At 33.7% G+C, this 20,769-nt stretch overlaps 3 protein-coding genes across 3 annotated transcripts; all 3 read left to right on the top strand.

Moving 5' to 3' along the window:
* The first annotated feature begins 912 nt into the window (after positions 1-912).
* On the top strand, positions 913-6,529 carry LOC125070879 (bilin-binding protein-like). The gene is made up of 4 exons (XM_047680879.1): positions 913-1,020; positions 2,720-2,936; positions 3,979-4,086; positions 6,357-6,529. Exons 1-4 carry the CDS (start codon positions 913-915, stop codon positions 6,503-6,505), a joined length of 582 nt encoding a protein of 193 aa, XP_047536835.1. The 3' UTR covers positions 6,506-6,529.
* Positions 6,530-12,228: 5,699 nt separating this feature from the next.
* On the top strand, positions 12,229-14,398 carry LOC125070760 (bilin-binding protein-like). Its single transcript, XM_047680716.1, has 4 exons — positions 12,229-12,365; positions 12,658-12,874; positions 13,823-13,930; positions 14,209-14,398. The coding sequence occupies exons 1-4, from the start codon at positions 12,258-12,260 to the stop codon at positions 14,355-14,357; spliced, it is 582 nt and encodes a 193-aa protein (XP_047536672.1). The 5' UTR covers positions 12,229-12,257; the 3' UTR covers positions 14,358-14,398.
* A 651-nt stretch (positions 14,399-15,049) lies between these two features.
* On the top strand, positions 15,050-17,344 carry LOC125070764 (bilin-binding protein-like). The gene is made up of 4 exons (XM_047680719.1): positions 15,050-15,181; positions 16,413-16,629; positions 16,727-16,834; positions 17,150-17,344. The coding sequence occupies exons 1-4, from the start codon at positions 15,077-15,079 to the stop codon at positions 17,296-17,298; spliced, it is 579 nt and encodes a 192-aa protein (XP_047536675.1). The 5' UTR covers positions 15,050-15,076; the 3' UTR covers positions 17,299-17,344.
* Positions 17,345-20,769: the final 3,425 nt, after the last annotated feature.

The following is a 20,769-nucleotide window of genomic DNA, read 5'->3' as shown; positions in this document are numbered from 1 at the left end:
GCATTTATTGAAGAACTCCGTTGTCTGTCTCCAAAACTGATCATCAGATCTTGACGAAATTTAAATATGTCCTCTTTTTTTCTGAAACTTTTTTCGAACAAAAAAAATAAACATTCAAATTGAGAACAATTTTTTTTTGTCTGTTAATAATACTCATCCGATTCCAAAATATCTATTACTAATATTTACAATGGTACAGGTTATATATTATCTCATCAAAATAAAAGGGTTTCAAGACTAGAAAAAACGGTCGATCGAATGCATTTCTCACGACCTCTACCTTTTTTTTTTTATTAGCAGCCCGTAAATGTCCCACTGCTGGGATAAAGGCCTCCTCTCCCATTGAGGAGAAGGTTTGGAGCATATTCCACCACGCTGCTCCAATGCGGGTTGGCGGAATACACATGTGGCAGAATTTCGTTGAAATTAGACACATGCAGGTTTCCTCACGATGTTTTCCTTCACCGCCGAGCACGAGATGAATTATAAACACAAATTAAGCACATGAAATTTCAGTGGTGCCTGCCTGGGTTTGAACCCGAAATCATCGGTTAAGATGCACGCGTTCTAGCCACTGGGCCATCTCGGCTCTTTACTCTACCTTAACGGTAATATATTAATTCTGTCTATATAAAACTTTGTTCTAAATTTAATATGATAAAACAAGTTCAGTCGAAATAAATTAATTCCCATAGTGCGACGGAAAATGCTACACGACCAGGGATATGGAAATTTTCTAATTGATATTCTCACGTAGAGACGGAAAAATTAAATTAATTCCAAACATAGAATCCCGAATTTTATCATGACCTTTGACCGGGAGATGGATTGCTCGTATATAAGGGGATGCATTGCTCGTTTCACTGTCAGTTAGTGTCAGCATTCGCAGCAGTAACCAGCTTTTGATACAAGATGTTCCCACTCATTATCCTCGCCTTGGTGGCTTCGGTCACAGCCAACGTCATCGTCGATTCTCAGTGCCCAGACCCTAAGCCGGTTGAGAACTTCAATTTTGCCGCTGTAAGATTTTTTTTCTAATAATTACTATAGTATTATTAAATGTATGGCTCAGAGGTTAGATCACGTAAACTGAAGATTACGGGTTCAAATCCGCTTGTTTGTTATTTGCTTAATTTGTGTGTATAATTTATTTCGCGCTGTAAATGTCTCACTGCTAGGGTAAGGCCTCCTCTCTCTTTGAGGAGACGGTTTGGAACTTATTCCGTCACGCTAGTCCAATGCGGGTAGGCGTTGACGCGGCGGGAGGACTATATTTTATAATAATATGTAGTAATAATCGTTCATTGAAATATATACTTTATTTAATATAATATAAGGTCGTTTTGCTCACGTGTATTTACACACAATTAATTTTGATGTGATTTTTAATATGATTTGAATGATTTCGCTTGAAGGTGACATTAAAATATTTTAAATATACTTTTATGTACCGGTCAGATTTATAATACTATAAAATTGATTACGAATAATAAAATAAAATAAATTACTAAAATTTTATAATGTTTAGAGTTATGACTAATTTGCTCGCGGCGTAGGTCGTAGACGATGACGTCACGTTACAATAGTTTTTGGTTTAAAAGTCTTTCCTTAAGCAAATACATCATCTGATATAGCTATACGCGCTCGTATAACTGGGTTGGTTTGAACTAGGATGAAATATTGGAACAAAATACTTATGGTAGAGTGAACTGACATAAATCGTCAAGTAAGGAAAAACGTTATGCCCCCTCCCCGGCTTTCCCTTTCTTTCATTTTATTTCTCTTTCTCTCTGTCTCTTTATTATTGTGTTTTGCTATTGTCATCCCCACCCTGATACTAGTGATAAGCTTAAAAGGGGGGGGGGGGGGGGTTAAATAAGAATATTAGTAAATCCTTAATTGATTTGGGGCATTGCTAATATCTTTTTTTTTAATTTCTTGTCATTAATATATTCTCAAACGTTGTTAATAAATTTCATTGCGTCTTATTTAATACATAATATACCGAAAGCAACTTTGTTCCAATCGGATGTACTCGTTATTGTTCCTATTTTGATAGTTACTTGAATTAGTAAAAATTTGTGCTTTATTGTAAATATAAAACCTCTTTTATGCCTACATAATTCATTACAGAGTACCTATATAATACGAATAGTGATATGACCTTGGAAATCCAATTTACCATAAACCTATTTATACATAAGAATTCTATGTAATGGCCGCTATAATGAACGGATGTGTCCTTTATACAAAGCTGTTACGTTATAAGTCCCATTCTTGTTCGCGGAAATGTTTTTCGAACGTTTTCTGCTAAAGTAATTTTAAGTAAATTTAGTTTTTTTGGAATGGGGTTCTTTGACGCGTTTTCCAGTAGAGTGAACTATCAAAAATCGACACGCAAGGATTATGCTTCCAGGCGACTTCTTCTTATCTTACACATTAATGAGTTCTAAGTAATTTAGAAACTATTTTGTAAAATAAAAAAACATTATATTTTTATCCTATTAGGCAATTTTATAAATATTTTTGGTACTTTTACCTAAATTACTTACTTTTACTAAGAGGAAATCTGTAACATACACACGTACCGAAGACTTTTCTATACTATATATATGTAATACCAATCTGTAGTTACCTGTCTAATGTAGACACTGAAATATCTTTCAAGAAAGTCAACATAATATATTAACAAGTATATCAAATTTTTTTTTTTATATAGTTTGGCCAAGGAACGTGGTACGAAGTGGGCAGGTACCCCAATAACGCTGAGAAGTCGGGCAAGTGCGGTCGTGCTGAGTACGAATTAGAAGGCGATTTCTTCAAAGTAAAGAACGTACACATTGCCAACAATAAGCTCGCTACTATCGAAGGTACCGCGAAGCTCGCTGACGACGCTGAAAGCACTGGCAAACTTCTCTTCACCCTGCCCTATGGACGTAAGGCTAAATAATATCCTTCATTTAACCTTTTTTATGAACTGTAAGAAAAATATTAACCTTTCATAATCAACGCACCACCATACTCTGTATCTAATATGTTATGTCATTTCAAACCAAGTCCCTATTTTGGGGTAGAATACGAGATGAGTACTAAAAAAAAAATCTGTACTTAGATTTAATTTTAATTTGGTATTTTTTTTTTAATTTTATAAATTTTTATTTTATCAATTAACTTTTTTTTAATTTTCACAATGTTGACTCATATTTCAATTTTCAAGTAATTTTAGAACACCTGTAAAAAAGTAGGCAATTACCCAATTACTTATGATGACTTTTGGTTTATCGTGTATTTTTTTTGTACTTTTTTGTACTTTTGTGTGTTTGTGGGTTTTGTCAAATAAATAAATAAATATAGAACGTGCTCGGAGAAAGTCCATACCTTCAATTAAACACCAAGTTCTATATCCGCATCAAGATCAAGCATAATTCTTAAATTAATTTTGTTGTAAGCCCTTGTCGAAATGAAATAGAATTAATGAAACAAATAATGTGCACTCGCCTAATTGTTTAAATGTATTTCTATTGTTAAATTACGAGAACGATAAAGAGTTATCTAAATAGGTGCGGTCAATATGAGTAGGCATTAATTGATTTCAGTGATATGTTTCGTGACTGATGTACCGAAATTAACTGCATTATTATTTATTTGAAGCAATTTTTTTTATGATATCGGTAGGCGGACGAGTGAATGGGCCACCTGATGGTAAGTGGTCACTACCGCCCATAGACAATGGCGTTGTTAGAAATATTAACCATTCCTTACATCACCAATGCGCCACCAACCTTGGAAACTCAGATGTTACGTCCCTTGTGCCTGTAGTTACACTGGCTCACTCACCCTTCAAACCGGAACACAACAATACTGAGTATCGCTGTTTGGCGGTAGAATATCTGATGAGTGTACCACCAAGTAAATGCCTACCACCAAGCATGTACTTTTATTTACTATTTATGTACAGAAAATAATTTCACCTTTCAGCATCCGGCGCTGAAACTAAGAATGTCTTAAATATTCTTGCAACTGACTACAAGAACTACGCTGTCGCCTACTATTGCAAATTCGACGAAGATAAGAAGACCCGTCAAGGTAATAATATGATTAATTAATTTAATAATGGAACTATTAATATACTCAAGGCTATATCATGCTAAAATTAAAAATCTAAGAACGACTGATTCAATACGATTAGAAAGATGCTAGAGTTTCTTAAATTTGTAATAACTTTTTATTTGCCCTAATCAAGGCCACTAGACCAACGAGGCAGTCGAAACTGCCAAAATATTAAAAATATTAGGTCTATATAAAAAAATAAAGTCGGCGTTCAGTCAAAGTTAAATAAAAATTGTAAATTTTTACGATAAAAAATTCTTAAAAAATTTAATCAAATAATCCAATTAATATAGAGGGGAATTATCCAAATCTGATCCAGTACTTCGGTGTTCACTGATAGTATAATCGAACATTATTCCAAATTGAAATGGTGAGCACTATTGACTCATTTAAAAAAAAAAAAAACGATAATGAAAAGATTAAATGTCGGAGCCATACAAGAGCATTCCGTTGCTGATAATCATCAAGTCTTACACAATAATTAATATTTTAAAGGTCCGAAGTATTTCTTTCCGTACCAGCGTACTGGGTATGCTATAGTATATCGCAGTCATCTCGTTGAATCTACTATTTGATTGTATGAAAGGACAAACCGTCAAGTTGTTTCATTTAACGTTCAACGTCTTAACTGAACGTGATTTAGCATAGCCGTTGAATGGGATATAGTTGACTTTGTAATGTTTGGTTAGGTTAGGTTAAAAAATTAACATGTACAATAGGAAAAAAATGAACTAAATTACAATCACCTGACTGTTTAACGACCGCTCTGTTCAAAGGGCTATGTTACAATCCGCTAAATAGTTGGACGTTGAGTGACGCTCGTTCAATCAATGTTCGGCCATTCAAATAAATGTCAATGAACGCGCTAGTCATACAATCAAATAGCACATTCAACCAGATGACTGCGACATGCATATATGCTAAGTTATGAATTTTGTCCAATAGTTTTTCTTCACATGATAATAAAAGTGCACTGTCCAGGATTATGATTGGTTACTCAAACTATTTTATTCTGCTGGTCGGTTCGTATTGATAGATAATACTTTCTTTGGAAATTTTATTTGACGTAAATTTTGGAATCGATTCGCTGATTTAATATCATACTTTATGGACTATGAAAAATTGATTTTAGTCAATTGACAACTCATAACTGTATGAACATTTATCACCTTCGTTTAAATGAGTTTTGATAAAAATGGGTAAGAAATAAAGATAAAAAAATTGTTCTAGTGCATTGATATTATTAATAATTCATTGTTTTAAGATCAGAGATTATTTTTAAAGTACATAGAAATGTTCAAAGAAATGGGCTCTGTTAGTGGAATTTTCTAGATATTCTTAGTTCTTAATTTACTTTTAAATTTATTATCCATTACATGGATGGATACCGATCGATACCCTCTCTATGTAATGATGATCCAAAAGTGTGTGTAAGATTTTGTATTGCGTATTTTCTACACGAACGCACTGCATTTAATACCGTTCTGTGATTGGTCCATTCGCGCTTTGCTTTGTGTGAGTTGTGCGTTACAATTGGACACTCTTAAGTGTATGTTTGACTGATATCCGTATGAAGTCAATATCACCAAATTCGTGTAAATTCGTACTAGGATTATAAGCAATGTATGTTTATTGTAATTTTGGCAAATTATTTGTGAAACATCGTCAAAATTATCAAGGAGCTGTAAGATCCCTCTCGTTATTAAAATAATACACTAAAGTACAGAGTTAAACGGCAATTCCCTCCAAATCTCACTTAGTATATGGAATTCTTATAAGTACTTAGAATTCGATTCAAAGTCTTGTTTTTACCTAAAATTATTTTGTAAAACAATTATAAGTGATTATCAAGTGATAATATAGCACGTTGGTTTGAACGTGATTTTATCAATTATTCAACATTATTTACGATCGGATTTATAAATTTGATAAAACATTTAAAATAACTTTTAATACCCTAACGCCACTTAGATTAATGGCAGGTGTGGAATTTATTACTTCTAGAACATGACACGGGTATAAGGCTATATCTAGAACATTGCATTCATATCAGCTGACTTCAAAACAAGAGAGTTGTGTGTTTTACGATTATATTTGATAAATAATATTTGTTTACATCTATAAAATCATAAATGAAAAACTATATATAATAATCAAACTATGATTTAATAAATTTATCATTAAAGATTGTCAATTAAAATATTTATTCGTAGAAATACTGTCAAATTAAATTATTGTGCTTGCAGACTTCGCCTGGGTTCTATCCAGAACGAAGACCCTCGAAGACACCGTGAAGACTACCGTCGAGAACTTCGTTAAGGAATCGACGATACTCGACCTCAGCAAGTTCACCTGGCCAGACTTCTCTGAAGATGCCTGCAAGGTCGATGCCTAAACATCGATTTAATTAGATTTTAACGAGAACAGTATCGAGATTTACAATACGAGCTACCACAATAAACGTGTACAAGGATTTCATTATATTTGTCATAATAAGTGAATTGTTAAACCATTAAATAAATATTATTAAATATACCCACAAAAGTGGTTACTTTTTTCCTTTCCATATACATACTCATTATACATCTGTACCCAATTCAAATCGACGAAGTAGTAAAGAAAATCAAACGATACATATAAATAAGATTATATGTCGTTTATTAATCGGCTATATTATGCACTAAAACAGCAATTAATAATCAATATAAATTTATTCTACTAAACTATTTATATCCACTTAAATTATACTTTACAAAGTTCCGATATAGCTTGGCCGACAGTCAATCGCCATTTTTTTTTCTAATCTGTAATAAATAACAAAGATTATTACGAGATCTATAATGATAAAGTAGTTTATTTCTATTTACTTCTATTGTTGTAACAGGCTACATGATGTCCAGGGACGTTATGGTTACATATGTATACTTTTCCGGTTACAAATATCGTTACGGATATAAAATAATTTCAGATTATCCGATTGATTCGGATAGTTTCAGTTATCAAAGAAAAAAAAAATACAAGATATCAATTTGACTTCATATGTAGGCCATTATTTTGCTTTAAAATACAATTAGTATTTTTCTTTGAGTATAGAACTGTGCAAGAATATAATTATAATATAATTTTTTTATTATCGGTAGCCTATGTCTTTCCAGGGTTTTCATACTATCTCCAAATTGTTTCATACCAAATTTTATCCAATTCGATTCAGTGAAAGCGACTTTCGCGTTTATAATATTACTATAAATAGCAGCGTTTAATATAGCTATTAGAATTGGATCATTAGTTCTAGAGATTACTCCTAATATACAAACAAAAATAAATACTTTTTATAATATTGGTATAGTTAAATTATACTCGTTTCAATTTAGATAAGAAATTTTAACCTAAGGTCGGAATAAGGGTTACATTAGGGTCCTCTTGTGTCTCGATCCCTTAGCGTCCTTCGAAGAGACGGAGAGTGTATCGGTGTTTCTTTTAGTAGGTTCCAGTACTCGCCTGTAAGTTTCTTGCGGGGTAAATGAAATTCGTAGCGGCGTTTTCCAGCGAATAAAGAAAAAGCGTTAAAATAACTCAATTGGTTTGTACATTTATGTGGTGTGTCTGGTTATATTATGTATATGTTTACGAGCATAAATAGGCCAATGATGATGTGTGGTCGCCACCGCCCATCGAAAATGGCACTGTAAGAAATATTAACCATTCATTACATCACCAATGCGCTACCAACCTTGGGAACTAAGATGTTATTATTATATGTCCTTTGTGCCTGAAGTAACACTGGGTTACTCACCCTTCAAACCGGAACACAACAATACTGAATACTACTGTTTGCCGGTAGAATATCTGATGAGTGGGTGGTACCTACCCAGACCCTACTAACAAGTAATTAATTACTACTTCAACCTTCCTCACGAATCACTACATTGATAAAAATCGTATGAAAATCCGTTCAGGGAAAAGGTGCGGTGGGGGATTTACTTTTTTAATTTTAATTCATAAATGTGATTAGTAACTTTAGGTGTGATTAATAAACATATAAAACTCGAACGACTGCTCATTCGACAAATATTTATCTAAGCTTATGTTTTGGATTTATTTTTAGGTGATTCCCCTTTCAGGAATAACACGATGAATTATTATTCAGTTAAATAAAAAAGATACTTAACATTACTACCTCATGTTTGTTTTTAAGTCACAATCATTTTTATCATACTATATTTTAAGTAACGTTTGTCGGTATATTTCTACATTTTATAAAGATAATGCTATCAATGCGTCTATTCCGTTACTCAAAATTGTTGCTATTGTAAATCTGTGAGGACAAATTCGAAATTCGCCGCAGAACACAAACGTGTTATGCTAGAAAGTGATAAGCGATATTAATCGTAATAATTATAACATTTAGAGGATATACGTATCAAATTAGCATGACAAGTAAGTTTGTTTTAGACATTTTATGAGGGAGATATTGTTGTTAAATGAGAAATGAGAAAAATGATGGGCACCATTTACTTGGTGGTAGGGTTCTGTGCAAGCCCATCTGGGTAGGTATTACCAACTGATCATATATTCTACCTCAAAGCAGCAATACTTACTGTTACGTTCCGGTTAGAAATCTTAGCTCTCAAGGTTAGGGGCGCATTGGCGATGTAAGTGATGGTTAATATTTCTCACAGTCCTAATGTCTATGGGCTGTGGTGACCACTTACCACCTGGTAGCCTATTAGTAAATAGTATTAATTTATAGTATTGTGTGTAGCGTTAGTAAATATATTTTATTGTTACAAATTATGTACTAACTTACGAAAAGAACAAATATATTTGTAAAAAACATATATCAAAATAATCATCAAAATTATATCTATTTATTCAAGTAGTTGAATCCAAAGATCGAGAAGACCCGGCAAGAAACGCAGTAGTTTCCACCATTTTAATTACAGATTATGTCAGTAATGTATAATTATTTTTTATATGCCTAGATATCAATAAATACTAAGTCCACGATTTTTTATATAGATTAAATAGACTTTAAACATACATTCAAAGTACTCAGGCTTATCGCTGAAAACAGATTTACAAAATTTGGGATAAAGCGTAAGTTAGCCTGTTTAATAAATGTCACCAGATCACCCTTTAAACAGAGAAAGTATAGGTTACAAGGCAGATGGAACGCGTGAAACATTATATTGAAGCAATAAAAGCGAATACAAAATCAAAATCGAAATCAAATTCCCAGTAGAGCGAAATGACGTGTCTTTTTTAATACGTCAAAAGTTTTATCTTTTTTTTTATCACAGTTATTAATCATTGACGAATTTATAGATCGTTAATTACTGTGAGGAATGTGTGTGCGAATGTATCAAATGAACTACTTTTATATATATGTGCAATATGACGTCATTCTGATCGATTTCTGCCGATAATCTCAAGATCAGCCAACTACGCAGGACACATAATACTGTACAATTGTGTGCCCAAAGGTGCACCGTCTATTCCGTTACTCTCAAAAGTCAACGGAACGACAAAAAGCGCAGGCTTTACTTGGTTTCCAATCACAGGAGTTTACATATTTCCAACTACAGAGCAAACCAGACTCTTGGCTGCGCTTAAATAATTATTTATACAAATTAGTCCAAAATTATCGAGGACATCATCATCATTCATCATTCTCCTGCCCTTATCCCAATTTTACTTGGAGTCGGCGCAGCATGTCTTCTTCTTCCATATTTCTCTGTCGGACGTCATCTCACAAGTAACATTCTTTCTAACCATATCGTCTTTCACACAATCCATCCATCGTTTCTTGGGTCGCCCCTACCTCTATTATCGAAGACATACTTACAGAAAAAAAGGGGCGTGTATGTATTGACGCGCGTGTGTACTTCTATTTCTTCGGCGTAATTAAAACTAACTTTAAAGTACATTAAAAAAAATTATTACAATAAAATAATAAATATAATTATGTAATTTATAAAACTCACACGAATTTAAATATTCCTAATTAGATATTCCTTATGTTTAGTTTCCGAGATAACTTCAGAAACTAGGTGCTGATAAAAAAATTATAATTGCTTGAATGTATTGGCTATATCAAATAACGTTAAAAAACAACTTAAGATTTGACGCAACATAGAATGAACTTGCATACTAAAATGGGCATCGTCCTTAGTAAAACAATTACATAGTATAAAACAAAGTCGCTTACCGCTGTATGTCTGTCCCTGTGTATGATTAGATCTAAAAAATTATACAGCGGATTTTGATGCGTTTTTTTAATAGATATGGTGATTCAAGAAAAAGTTTTATATGTATACATACACAATATAGTGGAGGAAAACTGATAATTTTAATGTGGTGGTTTGTAATGTGGTGTCGTAAATAAACACATTTTTTGCGCTTACGTTGCAAACGCTGGCTGAACCCTACGAGATAGATAAAAAAAATGTACTACAGTACTGTAGACGTTAAAAAGGTCTTGTGTCCTGTGCTCCTGTTTGAAGGGTGAGTGAGCCAGTATAGCTACAGGCATAAGGGACGTACCATCTTAGTTACCAAGGTTGGTGGCGCATTGATGATGTAAGGAATGGTTAATATTTCTTACAATGCCATTGTCTATGGGCGGTAGTGACCACTTACCATCAGGTGGCCCATTTGCTTGTCGCTACCGATGTCATAAAAAACACACACACATAAGAGAAACCCGAAGATTTCTATTCTCGAAGATTCTATTCGACTTACGTTACGTTACCCACACACATAAGCTTACAAACACACAGAAGCGAAATCTGAAGATTAAAAAAATTCGATTTTTAAAAATGGATTCGTGTTTTTTCTTTTCGAATTTACTCGACATTGCACTAAACTGCAGCACAATATAACGTCTAAGCGTATCTTTCTCTAGAACACCTTCAAAGAATTTTGTTTGTAAACAAATATATAAGATAATATTTTATTAAAGACACTTCTTTTACCCTTTATTTTCTGTCACGTGTCAAATCAATGATCACTGCTTTGTGACACATTTATTATTCTACTACTGCCGTTGGTCTTGTGGGTTATAAGGCAACAAACCCCCGGGATCGTGGGATAACAGCTATATAGAGCTGGAAGACTTTACAATATTTTTCATTTGTTGCACATAAAAAATGTTGAAGTGGTTATGTGCTATTATAAATAACTTAACAGTACTACAGGCGGTAGTTGGCAGTATAAATATTCTCTTGCAAAGACTACCTATAGCCAAATCCAATTGAAGTAGAAAAAAAGATAAACAACCCTTAGATTTGCCTATTTCATGTGATTTTTTAATAACTCAGCTATATGTATGATAGTTTACTTAGAGTTTATGATTAATATATCTTTATTTATTATACATCACTATTACACTTAACCTTTTATTTCCACTTTAATTTTACTTCCGAAATTCCAAGTTTCGTCGACGTTCAAAACGGCATTTTTTCGCAAATCCATAGTGAATATCATAGATTTGTGAAGCTCTCGACCAATGATATCGCGTCAATTTGCTGTCAAATGTTGTTTATTTGACTTTTTGCCTCTTATGGTTGGAATAGAGTATATGTTTTATGCTTTATTAGGATTATACATTAGTTTCTTTCAGTCGCATATGATTACGGATTAGCTTTTACAGTATAGCCTGTAGTAATGAGACATTGGGGTCGGGGCGAGCATAACGACGATCACGATCTTGGGTGTCGGCTAAAAATGCTTTGACATCAATATTATCATATCTTTTTTAGGATATGCAAAAATATAGATGCATTTATGAACATATATATATTACTCTATCCGTCAATAATGGAGAGATAATAATTTTTAGCTTAAATAATTTCGAAATAAACAACCATTATTATTTTGACATTAATTATTATTTATATTGACAGACACGAAGACAGACGGCCAGTCACACAATTCATACCATAATAGTTGTTTTTCGTCTACAGATATGAAATATTAAAATTGTTTCGTATTGTTTACGAGAGACAATCTTTTCGATTTGATAACCTTTTACGTTGAATATCCTGACCTGTTGATTGCGAAGAGTATAAAAGGTGTGTGGTTATCTTATATCCACGAAAGTTAGCTACCTGCAATAGGACGAAACAGTGATTCAGAAGTAAATCACCATGTATCGTTTTGCACTCCTCGCCCTCGTGGCTTCGGTCTCCGCGAATGTCATCCTTGACACTCAGTGCCCTGAGGTCAAACCCGTCAACGATTTCAACTTCGCTTCTGTAAGTATCCGTAAAATTTAATACAGAAGAATTATTAAAGTTATTGAATTGTCTTTCCCACAAATATAAGCTAATTATTACGCTCCAGCTTTGCATCAATAATCGTTCCACTTAGTTATGTCAATGACCTTAAACACATGACTTCTAAAGTGTAAACGGCAAGTTACACAAGGAAGGATTTATTGAATTTGCTTTATATAAGCGTTATAAGAAGTAAGGATAGCCTAACTTCTCGCGTGATCCATGTTACTGAGAATCGAAATTAATTTTTATTTATGAATTATTTCAACAGTACGGCAATGGCGTTTGGTACGAAGTCGCGAGGTACCCCCATGGTACCGAGAAGAAGGGAAAATGTGGTTCCGCTGAATACAAATTGGAAGGCGATGTTATGAAAGTGAAGAACACTTACATAAGGAACAACAAACTTAAGGTCATCGAGGGCACCGCCAAACTTGCCACTGACGCTGGTACTACTGGAAAACTGATCCACAGCCTTCCTTACGGAGGTAGGCATTGAATTATTATCATTCTTTATTTCTCCTAAGATTGTTCTTCGATTTGACTTCGATTTATTATTATGATCACGCTCCAAATAATTTGTGGTCAACTTTTTTATGAAATCGGTAGGCGGACGAGCAATGGGTCGCCTGATGGTAAGTGGTCACCACCGCCCATACACAATGGCCTTGTAAGAAATATTAAACATACCTTACATCACCAATGCGCTACCAACCTTGGGAACCAAGATGTTACGTCCCTGTGCTTGTAGTTACACTGACTCACTCACCCTTCAAACCGGAACACAATAATACTGACTACTGCTGTTTAGCGGTATAATATCTGATGAATGGGTGGTACCTACCCAGACGGGCTTGCACAAAGCCCTACCACCAAGTCAATGCAATGTATATTCATTCTACGGTTATCTCTATGTCTAGTCATGTTATAATATTATAATTCATATCATGCCAGTTATATGAAGCAAAATTATTTTACGCGGCTTACAGTAGAGGCAATTGGCAGATATCCTCACGTAAAAGCGTTATGATTCTAGACTTTTTCTTCTCTTTCTCTCCGTCTCTTTCTCTTATATGCAATTTAATAGACAATTATTTCAAGTTATTGTTTTAATTCACACGGGATTTCTGATCAAAATTTCATTTCTTGTCTTTGAATTATCATCATCCATCGTGCCTGTTATTCAAACCTACATAGCGAAAACAACTTCGTTCTAACCAACGACACATCTCTTTTTTTCTATAAAACAAGCTGCTCCTGATTTCTAAATAGATCCGGTGTTCGTCTGCTTTAAACGCTATTTTCTGCCCTCATTATGCTGTATAGTTTGTAAGACTTCTCAATAAATGGGCTATAAACGCACGAGATTTTATCAAACAAGAAAGAGAAATCTTGGGATCAAAAATTTTAATATATATCGCTTATTTTTTTTTCAGCTAAAGGTGCTATGGTTGATAGTGTTGTGAACATCCTGGCTATTGACTACGAAAACTACTGCATCGCTTACTTCTGTCAATTCGACGAGGAAAAGAAGATCCGCAGAGGTAATTCAGAATTATAAAGATACATATTTACTTCAAAACTCAAACTATTGTACACGCCCCCTCCCATTTTTCTTAACTCGTAGATTATTTATTGAAAATCGTTGAAATTTAGACACAATGATAGTCTCTGTTTTTCTTATGGTGTCGTACTTCATCGATATTTACGTGTCTATATTTCGAACTTCACATACATTAAAATAAATTTATGAATGTGTTGCGTAATATTATACTCTAAATATATATATATATATATATATATTGTAATTTTTAATTTTCAGAGTTTGCCTGGGTTCTCTCGAGGTCTAAGACTCTGTCTGACGAAACCAAGGCAAAGATTGAGAAGATTATGAAGGACTCTACTCTTCTGAATGCCAGCAAATTCGTGTGGCCGTCATTCAGTGATGAGGACTGCAAGGTCGACGCTTAAATGCAGACGAAACAAAAATTTACGAATTTTTGACTAAATATTTATTTTATTTAGGCTTCTACATTGTCTTCACTACATTGTCAGTTCTAGTTGTAGAAGTGACAAAGTTTGTGAAATAAATTATTTAAATTTTTAATGTTATTATTTCTAACACCTTATAAATTTAATTAGATAACAAAAAATTTAAAAATATTGGTCTTATATAGGAGATAAATATGATCAAGTAACATAAATTTAGTATTTTGTGATGAATGTTATATTGATGATTGTAAATACAATTAAATTAAATAATTAATTGGATATCATAAAAAAAAATCATCGTTTTTCTTTCGGAAAAATATTGTGCAGTTGACCACACATGCAATACTGTACATTTTTTTGAGAGTTCCTCAAGCTGTATTTAAATACTATAGAGATTTTTGTCAAACTTAAACTTTAGTGGATTCTTTTAAACCAAATATAAAATAATTTTCATTTTAAATTGAAATAATTTCAATATCGATTATAGGATAGTAACCGGAGTACTACCATGACAAACATTCATATTTCACCTCAAGATAAAGAGCAAAATAAAAAAAAAATCACAAATTTATGTACTATTTTTTATGAAACCGATAACCTCTTGTTTTAATTAACCCCAGATTGGGATGAGTATAAAAGCGTGTAGTTATCTGAAATGGCTAAGTCACCCGCAGGTAATCATACAAAAGACTACCACAATGTACCGTATTGCTCTGCTTTCCCTCGTGGTTTCAGTCTCCGCCCGCATTATCAGCGACTCGTGCCCGAAGGTCAATAACGTTGAAGACTTCAATTTTGACGCTGTGAGTATCAAATGACTTATATACTTTTAAATGTAATATAGAGTTACAAAGCACATACTTTCTTCATTGATAAATGGTCTCATATATTATAATATATCTATCGCAGTTCGTCTCCCTTTAGAGTGGTTGGTATGGACGAAATTAGAAATCAATTAATAACCAAACGAGTACTAAGCGAAATGAGAGTCAGTAGGTCTTTTGAAGAAAAGAGTCTTTCCATATAATGGAAATAGTTAATACTAGATCCTCACCACATCATTACACGCTCTGCTGTGGAATCTGGTCTAGTATCCATTGTAACGATCCTCATTTTCGTTGATTTTAAAACAACTCTATATCCATTGATATTTTACACAGTGAACAATATGGTTTCACTAAATGTCGACACACATGGGAACTACAGTGCTTAGACATATGTCTGTATGATGCCAGGAACCTGATCTATTCTAATCTATATATAATACTATTGGGGTATTTCATTATGTAGCACATGAAGCGCTTTTATATAAGCTTGAACATTACGGTGTTAAGGGAAAATCACTTGATCTTATTGTTTCATAATTGACCAAAAGAATAACAAGTTTTCGTTAATGGAAATAAATTTTCTGGTTCGGTTGATTAGAATGGGCGGTTCGCAGGGTCACATTTTAGGTCCTTTTCTATTTATGATTTATATTAATGACCTTTCTACGTTAAATATATTATTTTATGATATAATGTAGTTTGCTGACGATAATTAATTAGTTTTTAAAGCTGACACAATTGAATGCATTTGGACAGTGTAATAATATATTGATATATACCTACCGCCAACCCGCATTGGAGCAGCGTGGTGGAATATGCTCCGAACCTTCTCCTCAAAGGGAGGAGGAGGGAGGAGAACCAGTGACAAAGATTACATACACATGATCTTAAGAAAAACATTTATTCTTCATCGACATTAATTTTTAACTTTGACAAGGCATGTTTTGTCATTGATACTATGAACGTAAAGTTTGAATGCATCCTATTTAAAACGTAAATATGTGTGTGTATTGAACGCATAGTGCGCATAATATTTTTACATATGCCAAATGTCACACTGCTCGGTACTCATAATTTTCGTAAAAAGGGCTTGCAATTCACGTATTATTAGAAAGAATTGTTTGGAAATTTAAATTAATTAGTTAAGTATTGGTGACGTCACACTATTTCCATGATGGTTAAATTTAAAACGATTTTTTTTTAACAGTACGGTGATGGTGTTTGGTTCGAAGTCGCGAGGTATCCAGATGCAGTTGTGAAGGACGGCAAGTGTGGTATCCTTAAATACAAACAGGATGGTGATGTCAAAAAAATCGAATACACTTTCGTTAGCAACAAAAAACTTACGACTATCGAAGGTAATGCCACGCTTGCAAAAGACGCTGGAACTACCGGAAAACTGATCCATAGCCTGCCTTACGGAGGTAGTTATTTATTAAAACATTTTAAGTGTTATTAATTAAACATCTTTCGTTTCACAAATCATACTTTCAATTAAATTTAAATATTATATACTTTCAGCTAACGGCACTGTTATTGACAGTGAACTGAACATTCTGGCAATTGACTACGACAACTTCTTCATCTGCTATTATTGTCAATTCGATGAAGCTCAGAAAGGCTACCGAGGTAATAACCAATGCACCACTAAACTCCATATTATATATCCATTCAGTCATATAAATATTATTAATCTCGAGCTTAACTATTCTATATTGTGAGAAAACCTTCATGAGTTGTATAAAATTCCGTCATTTGTGTGCTATCCCCAATCAAGCTCCAAACCTTCTCGTTTAGAGGAGGGAAAGCCTCCAAATGAGAAGGCCCAGTAGTATGATATATATTATTTGCTGTTTCTTACTAACTACGTATTTTTACTATTAGAGATAATATATTTAAATGAAATTGCTTTACCAATAATAAGTTTGATTATTGGATTTACAGAATCCGCTTGGGTACTCTCGAGATCTAAGACCTTATCTGAAGAAGCCAAGGCTGTCGTCGACAAATATGTGAAGGAATCCAAGTTTCTGAATGATAGCAAATTTGTGTGGCTTCCAGTCAACGATGAGGACTGCTGGGTCGACGCTTAAATAATGACAAAATGTTTTTATTATTCATTAATAAATTCATATTCTTGCACAAGTATCTTTGCAATTTTCATTACAAGACATTTCTAAAAAAATATTATTTATTAAAATTTGTTTTAGTGATAATTAAGTGTAAGTAATAGTTTTTGGAATAAATATCGTTCTTAGTGATGAATATTATTATTCTTATTTTTTTAAACCAAAACCTTATAATTTACTATCCCAGCATAAGCTAGTTTCTAGCCCAGGCCGTAGTGTGACGTAATAATAATAATTACATAAACAGGCTATCTGACGCAAAAAATCTCATGAGTTTAGCGCGTTCAAACAAACACATTCAAACTATATATTATTTTTCTTCTTCGTGCAGTTCATTACTAAAGTCCTGAAGTGCCTTCAATGAGAGTTTGACTGGCTTACTCGGGCTCTGTCCTCTGCCTGTCTTGGGGCAGTCGGAATATTAAGTTCCGTTACATGTTGAATCTGGTCGGACCGTGGTAGGTGGTAGTTTTGCAATCGATCTTTCCTAATACAACCAGTTTACCATATGGCCTGGTTGTTGGTTGATTGTTGAAAAACAGTTGGTTGAAAATGATTTTTTGTTCTTTTTGCTGTACACGGTATGCGCAATATTCTCCTCCACCACCATATTTAAAAGCCTAGATCTTATTTCTGTAAACTGTATGGCTTATTATACTTGCACCCTCGACTCCTTCAAACAGTTTTGTTCGAGCCAAATAAAACCTCCTTGCTATATACAAATTAATTACGGCGAGACGTCATGTTTGAAAAAGGATTGCGCTTGGAGACTTGGACGTAAAAAGAATAAGAATTATTTTTTATATAAAATTTTATTGTTAATGAGATTAAATTCGTTATTCAAGAGCAAAATACTATTCTCATTTCTCCATCTTTAACATTGGCGCGATCATTTGGTGACCCCGACGTGATCTTTACCGAACAATCCACCTACCGTAATACCTATCGAAAAACGAAGCCAAGACTATTCGCCCTCCAGGACATCGCCAGCATCCAGCTGCAGCCATCCGAGGAAAATACGTCTTCAATCCTTCATAATAAATTCTTTTAATTCGATTTGTGTGAAAACGGTAGACGATAATGTTTTTTAGTCAACTCACATATTCAAATAATTATTATACAAATTACAGAAATAAACATCTATAAGTCCGGAATTGGTTGTAAAATTGTGGCGAGTGTCGCAGAATCTCGCTCCTACATACAATTGCAAGCGTGTTGTCAGAGACCGGCCGGCTGCGAAACCGATTCGTAACGGGATTCACGTAAAGTACAAATTCAATAATTATATTGTTAGATTTGTTTTGTAAAAAAAACAGTTAATTAATTGTGCGTTGTTTTCGCCGTTAAAATGAGTAAGTTAAAAGATCTTGTTAGACAAAGAGCAACTATTAGAGGTAGATTAACTCTTTTTGATAAATATTTAACACCATTAATGGAATGTAAAGAATTTAATGCGGTACAATTAAACGAACTTCGTTTAAGATATGACAAGTTGCGTGACCTTTCAAGCTGTTTTGAGGATATACAATCACAGATAGAATTATTAGAAGATGATACGTCAAAGCAGCTTGAGGAACGCGATATAACGGAGAATTTATTTTATAATTTAATTGCCAAAGCTCAGTCTTTGTTGGAGTATATTGAAAACAAGAACAAAGATGTAAATGCATCCAATAATACAAATAAGGGTCGTAATAGCTTAATGAAGTTGCCTCCTTTAAAAATACCTCCTTTTAGTGGTAATTCAAACCAATGGCTTTCCTTTAGAGATACATATATATCACTTATTCATAATAATGATTCTATAGAAGATATAAACAAATTTCATTATTTAAAATCGTACTTAGAAGGTTCTGCTGGTTCTGTCATATCGTCTATTACTGTGTCTTCGAGTAATTATTCAATCGCATGGAATCTTTTATGCCAACGGTATGACAACAAGCGTCTCTTAATAAATGAACACATTAAGGGATTGTTTTCAATTCAACAGCTACATAAAGAAAGTGAGCACGGCATACATGAGTTAATTGATACTTTATCCAAAAACTTAAACGCCTTAAATTCTTTAGGCGAACCTACTGATAAGTGGGACACTTTAATAATTTATATGGCCTCGGGGAAGCTCGACAGTGTAACAGCGCGTAAATGGGAAGAATTTAGAAGTGACTTGGATTCACCCTCATTAGAAGAATTTTATTCTTTCCTTCGCCAGCGAGCTACAGTCTTAGAAACTGTTAACGCAGGTAAGTTTAATAATAATGAAAGACGACATATCTTGCCACATACAAAATCATTTATTGCTTCATCCTCCGTCGAATATAATCTTAAACAGAAGAAATGTCCACTTTGTAACCAAGATCATAGAATTTTTGAATGCCTTAAATTTAAATCATTACCTGTCGAGGAACGCTTAACTAAAGTATTCATCATGAAATTATGTAGTAATTGTCTCCGCAGAGGTCATCAATCATATCAATGTAGATTGAATGGCTGTAGGATCTGTCACAAAAAACACAACACATTATTACATAAACAAAGTTCTTTACAATCCACTCAAAATAATCATCTAACTACTACAAATACAAAACCTAATAATGAACACGCTACAAATACTAATGAAATTAACTCATCTGAGGCTGTAGTTGACTCCACGACTTCCGGACCCTCCACTTTAGTTTCTATGTCAGCCGTTTCCACCAATCAAGCTCTTCTTTCAACAGCGTTGGTCAAGGTAACGTGCAATGGCAAAACATTTATTTTGAGGGCTTTACTGGACTCTGGTAGCCAATCATCATTCATTAGCGAAAGAGCACAAAAGGATATTGGGTTACTTAAAAATAAAAATTATCATCATTGTGTTTCCGGGATTGGCCACACTGTGTTAAAAGTTACGGAGCATTGCACTATCCATTTGCGCTCCATGCATAATTCCTTTAACACAAAAATTAATTGCTTTGTTTTACCTAAAATAACTGAACACCTGCCTCATGTCGCAGTGAATATACATGATTTAGGAATTCCTAACAATATTCAATTGGCTGATCCTAACTTCTATCAACCTAGAGAAATAGATTTACTTTTGGGCGCTGATATATTCTGGGACATAGTAAGATCTGATAGAATACATTTGGGGCCTAAAAGACCAATACTACAGGACACATATTTAGGTTGGATAGTGGCTGGTTCCATTTCGGGTGCGTTTTATAAGAACAGTAGTTCTAACATACAGTGTAACTTTTCCAAGGACATTAGCGCGCAACTGTCAAAGTTTTGGGAACTTGAAGACATACCTTCAACAAACAAAAATATCAGTAGTGATTATTGCGAAATATTGTTCAATCAGACAACTCGCAGAGAAAGAAATGGCAGATTTAGTGTTCAGATTCCATTGAAGAATTCGGTTGAATTATTGGGTGATTCATATGACATTGCAGA

The sequence above is a fragment of the Vanessa atalanta genome, chromosome 18 (assembly GCF_905147765.1).
Source record: "Vanessa atalanta chromosome 18, ilVanAtal1.2, whole genome shotgun sequence".
NCBI lineage: Eukaryota > Metazoa > Arthropoda > Insecta > Lepidoptera > Nymphalidae > Vanessa > Vanessa atalanta.
The sequence above is the reverse complement of the archived record's forward strand: the minus strand, read 5'-3'. Positions and strand labels throughout refer to the sequence as shown.

Coding starts and splice junctions, on each gene's coding strand:
- LOC125070879 (XM_047680879.1), top strand. CDS start 913: ATGTTCCCACTCATTATCCTCGCCTTGGTGGCTTCGGTCACAGCCAAC. Junction 1,021..2,719: donor AGAACTTCAATTTTGCCGCT/GTAAGATTTTTT, acceptor TTTTTTATATAG/TTTGGCCAAGGAACGTGGTA. Junction 2,937..3,978: donor CTTCACCCTGCCCTATGGAC/GTAAGGCTAAAT, acceptor TTCACCTTTCAG/CATCCGGCGCTGAAACTAAG.
- LOC125070760 (XM_047680716.1), top strand. CDS start 12,258: ATGTATCGTTTTGCACTCCTCGCCCTCGTGGCTTCGGTCTCCGCGAAT. Junction 12,366..12,657: donor ACGATTTCAACTTCGCTTCT/GTAAGTATCCGT, acceptor TTATTTCAACAG/TACGGCAATGGCGTTTGGTA. Junction 12,875..13,822: donor CCACAGCCTTCCTTACGGAG/GTAGGCATTGAA, acceptor TTTTTTTTTCAG/CTAAAGGTGCTATGGTTGAT.
- LOC125070764 (XM_047680719.1), top strand. CDS start 15,077: ATGTACCGTATTGCTCTGCTTTCCCTCGTGGTTTCAGTCTCCGCCCGC. Junction 15,182..16,412: donor AAGACTTCAATTTTGACGCT/GTGAGTATCAAA, acceptor TTTTTTTAACAG/TACGGTGATGGTGTTTGGTT. Junction 16,630..16,726: donor CCATAGCCTGCCTTACGGAG/GTAGTTATTTAT, acceptor ATATACTTTCAG/CTAACGGCACTGTTATTGAC.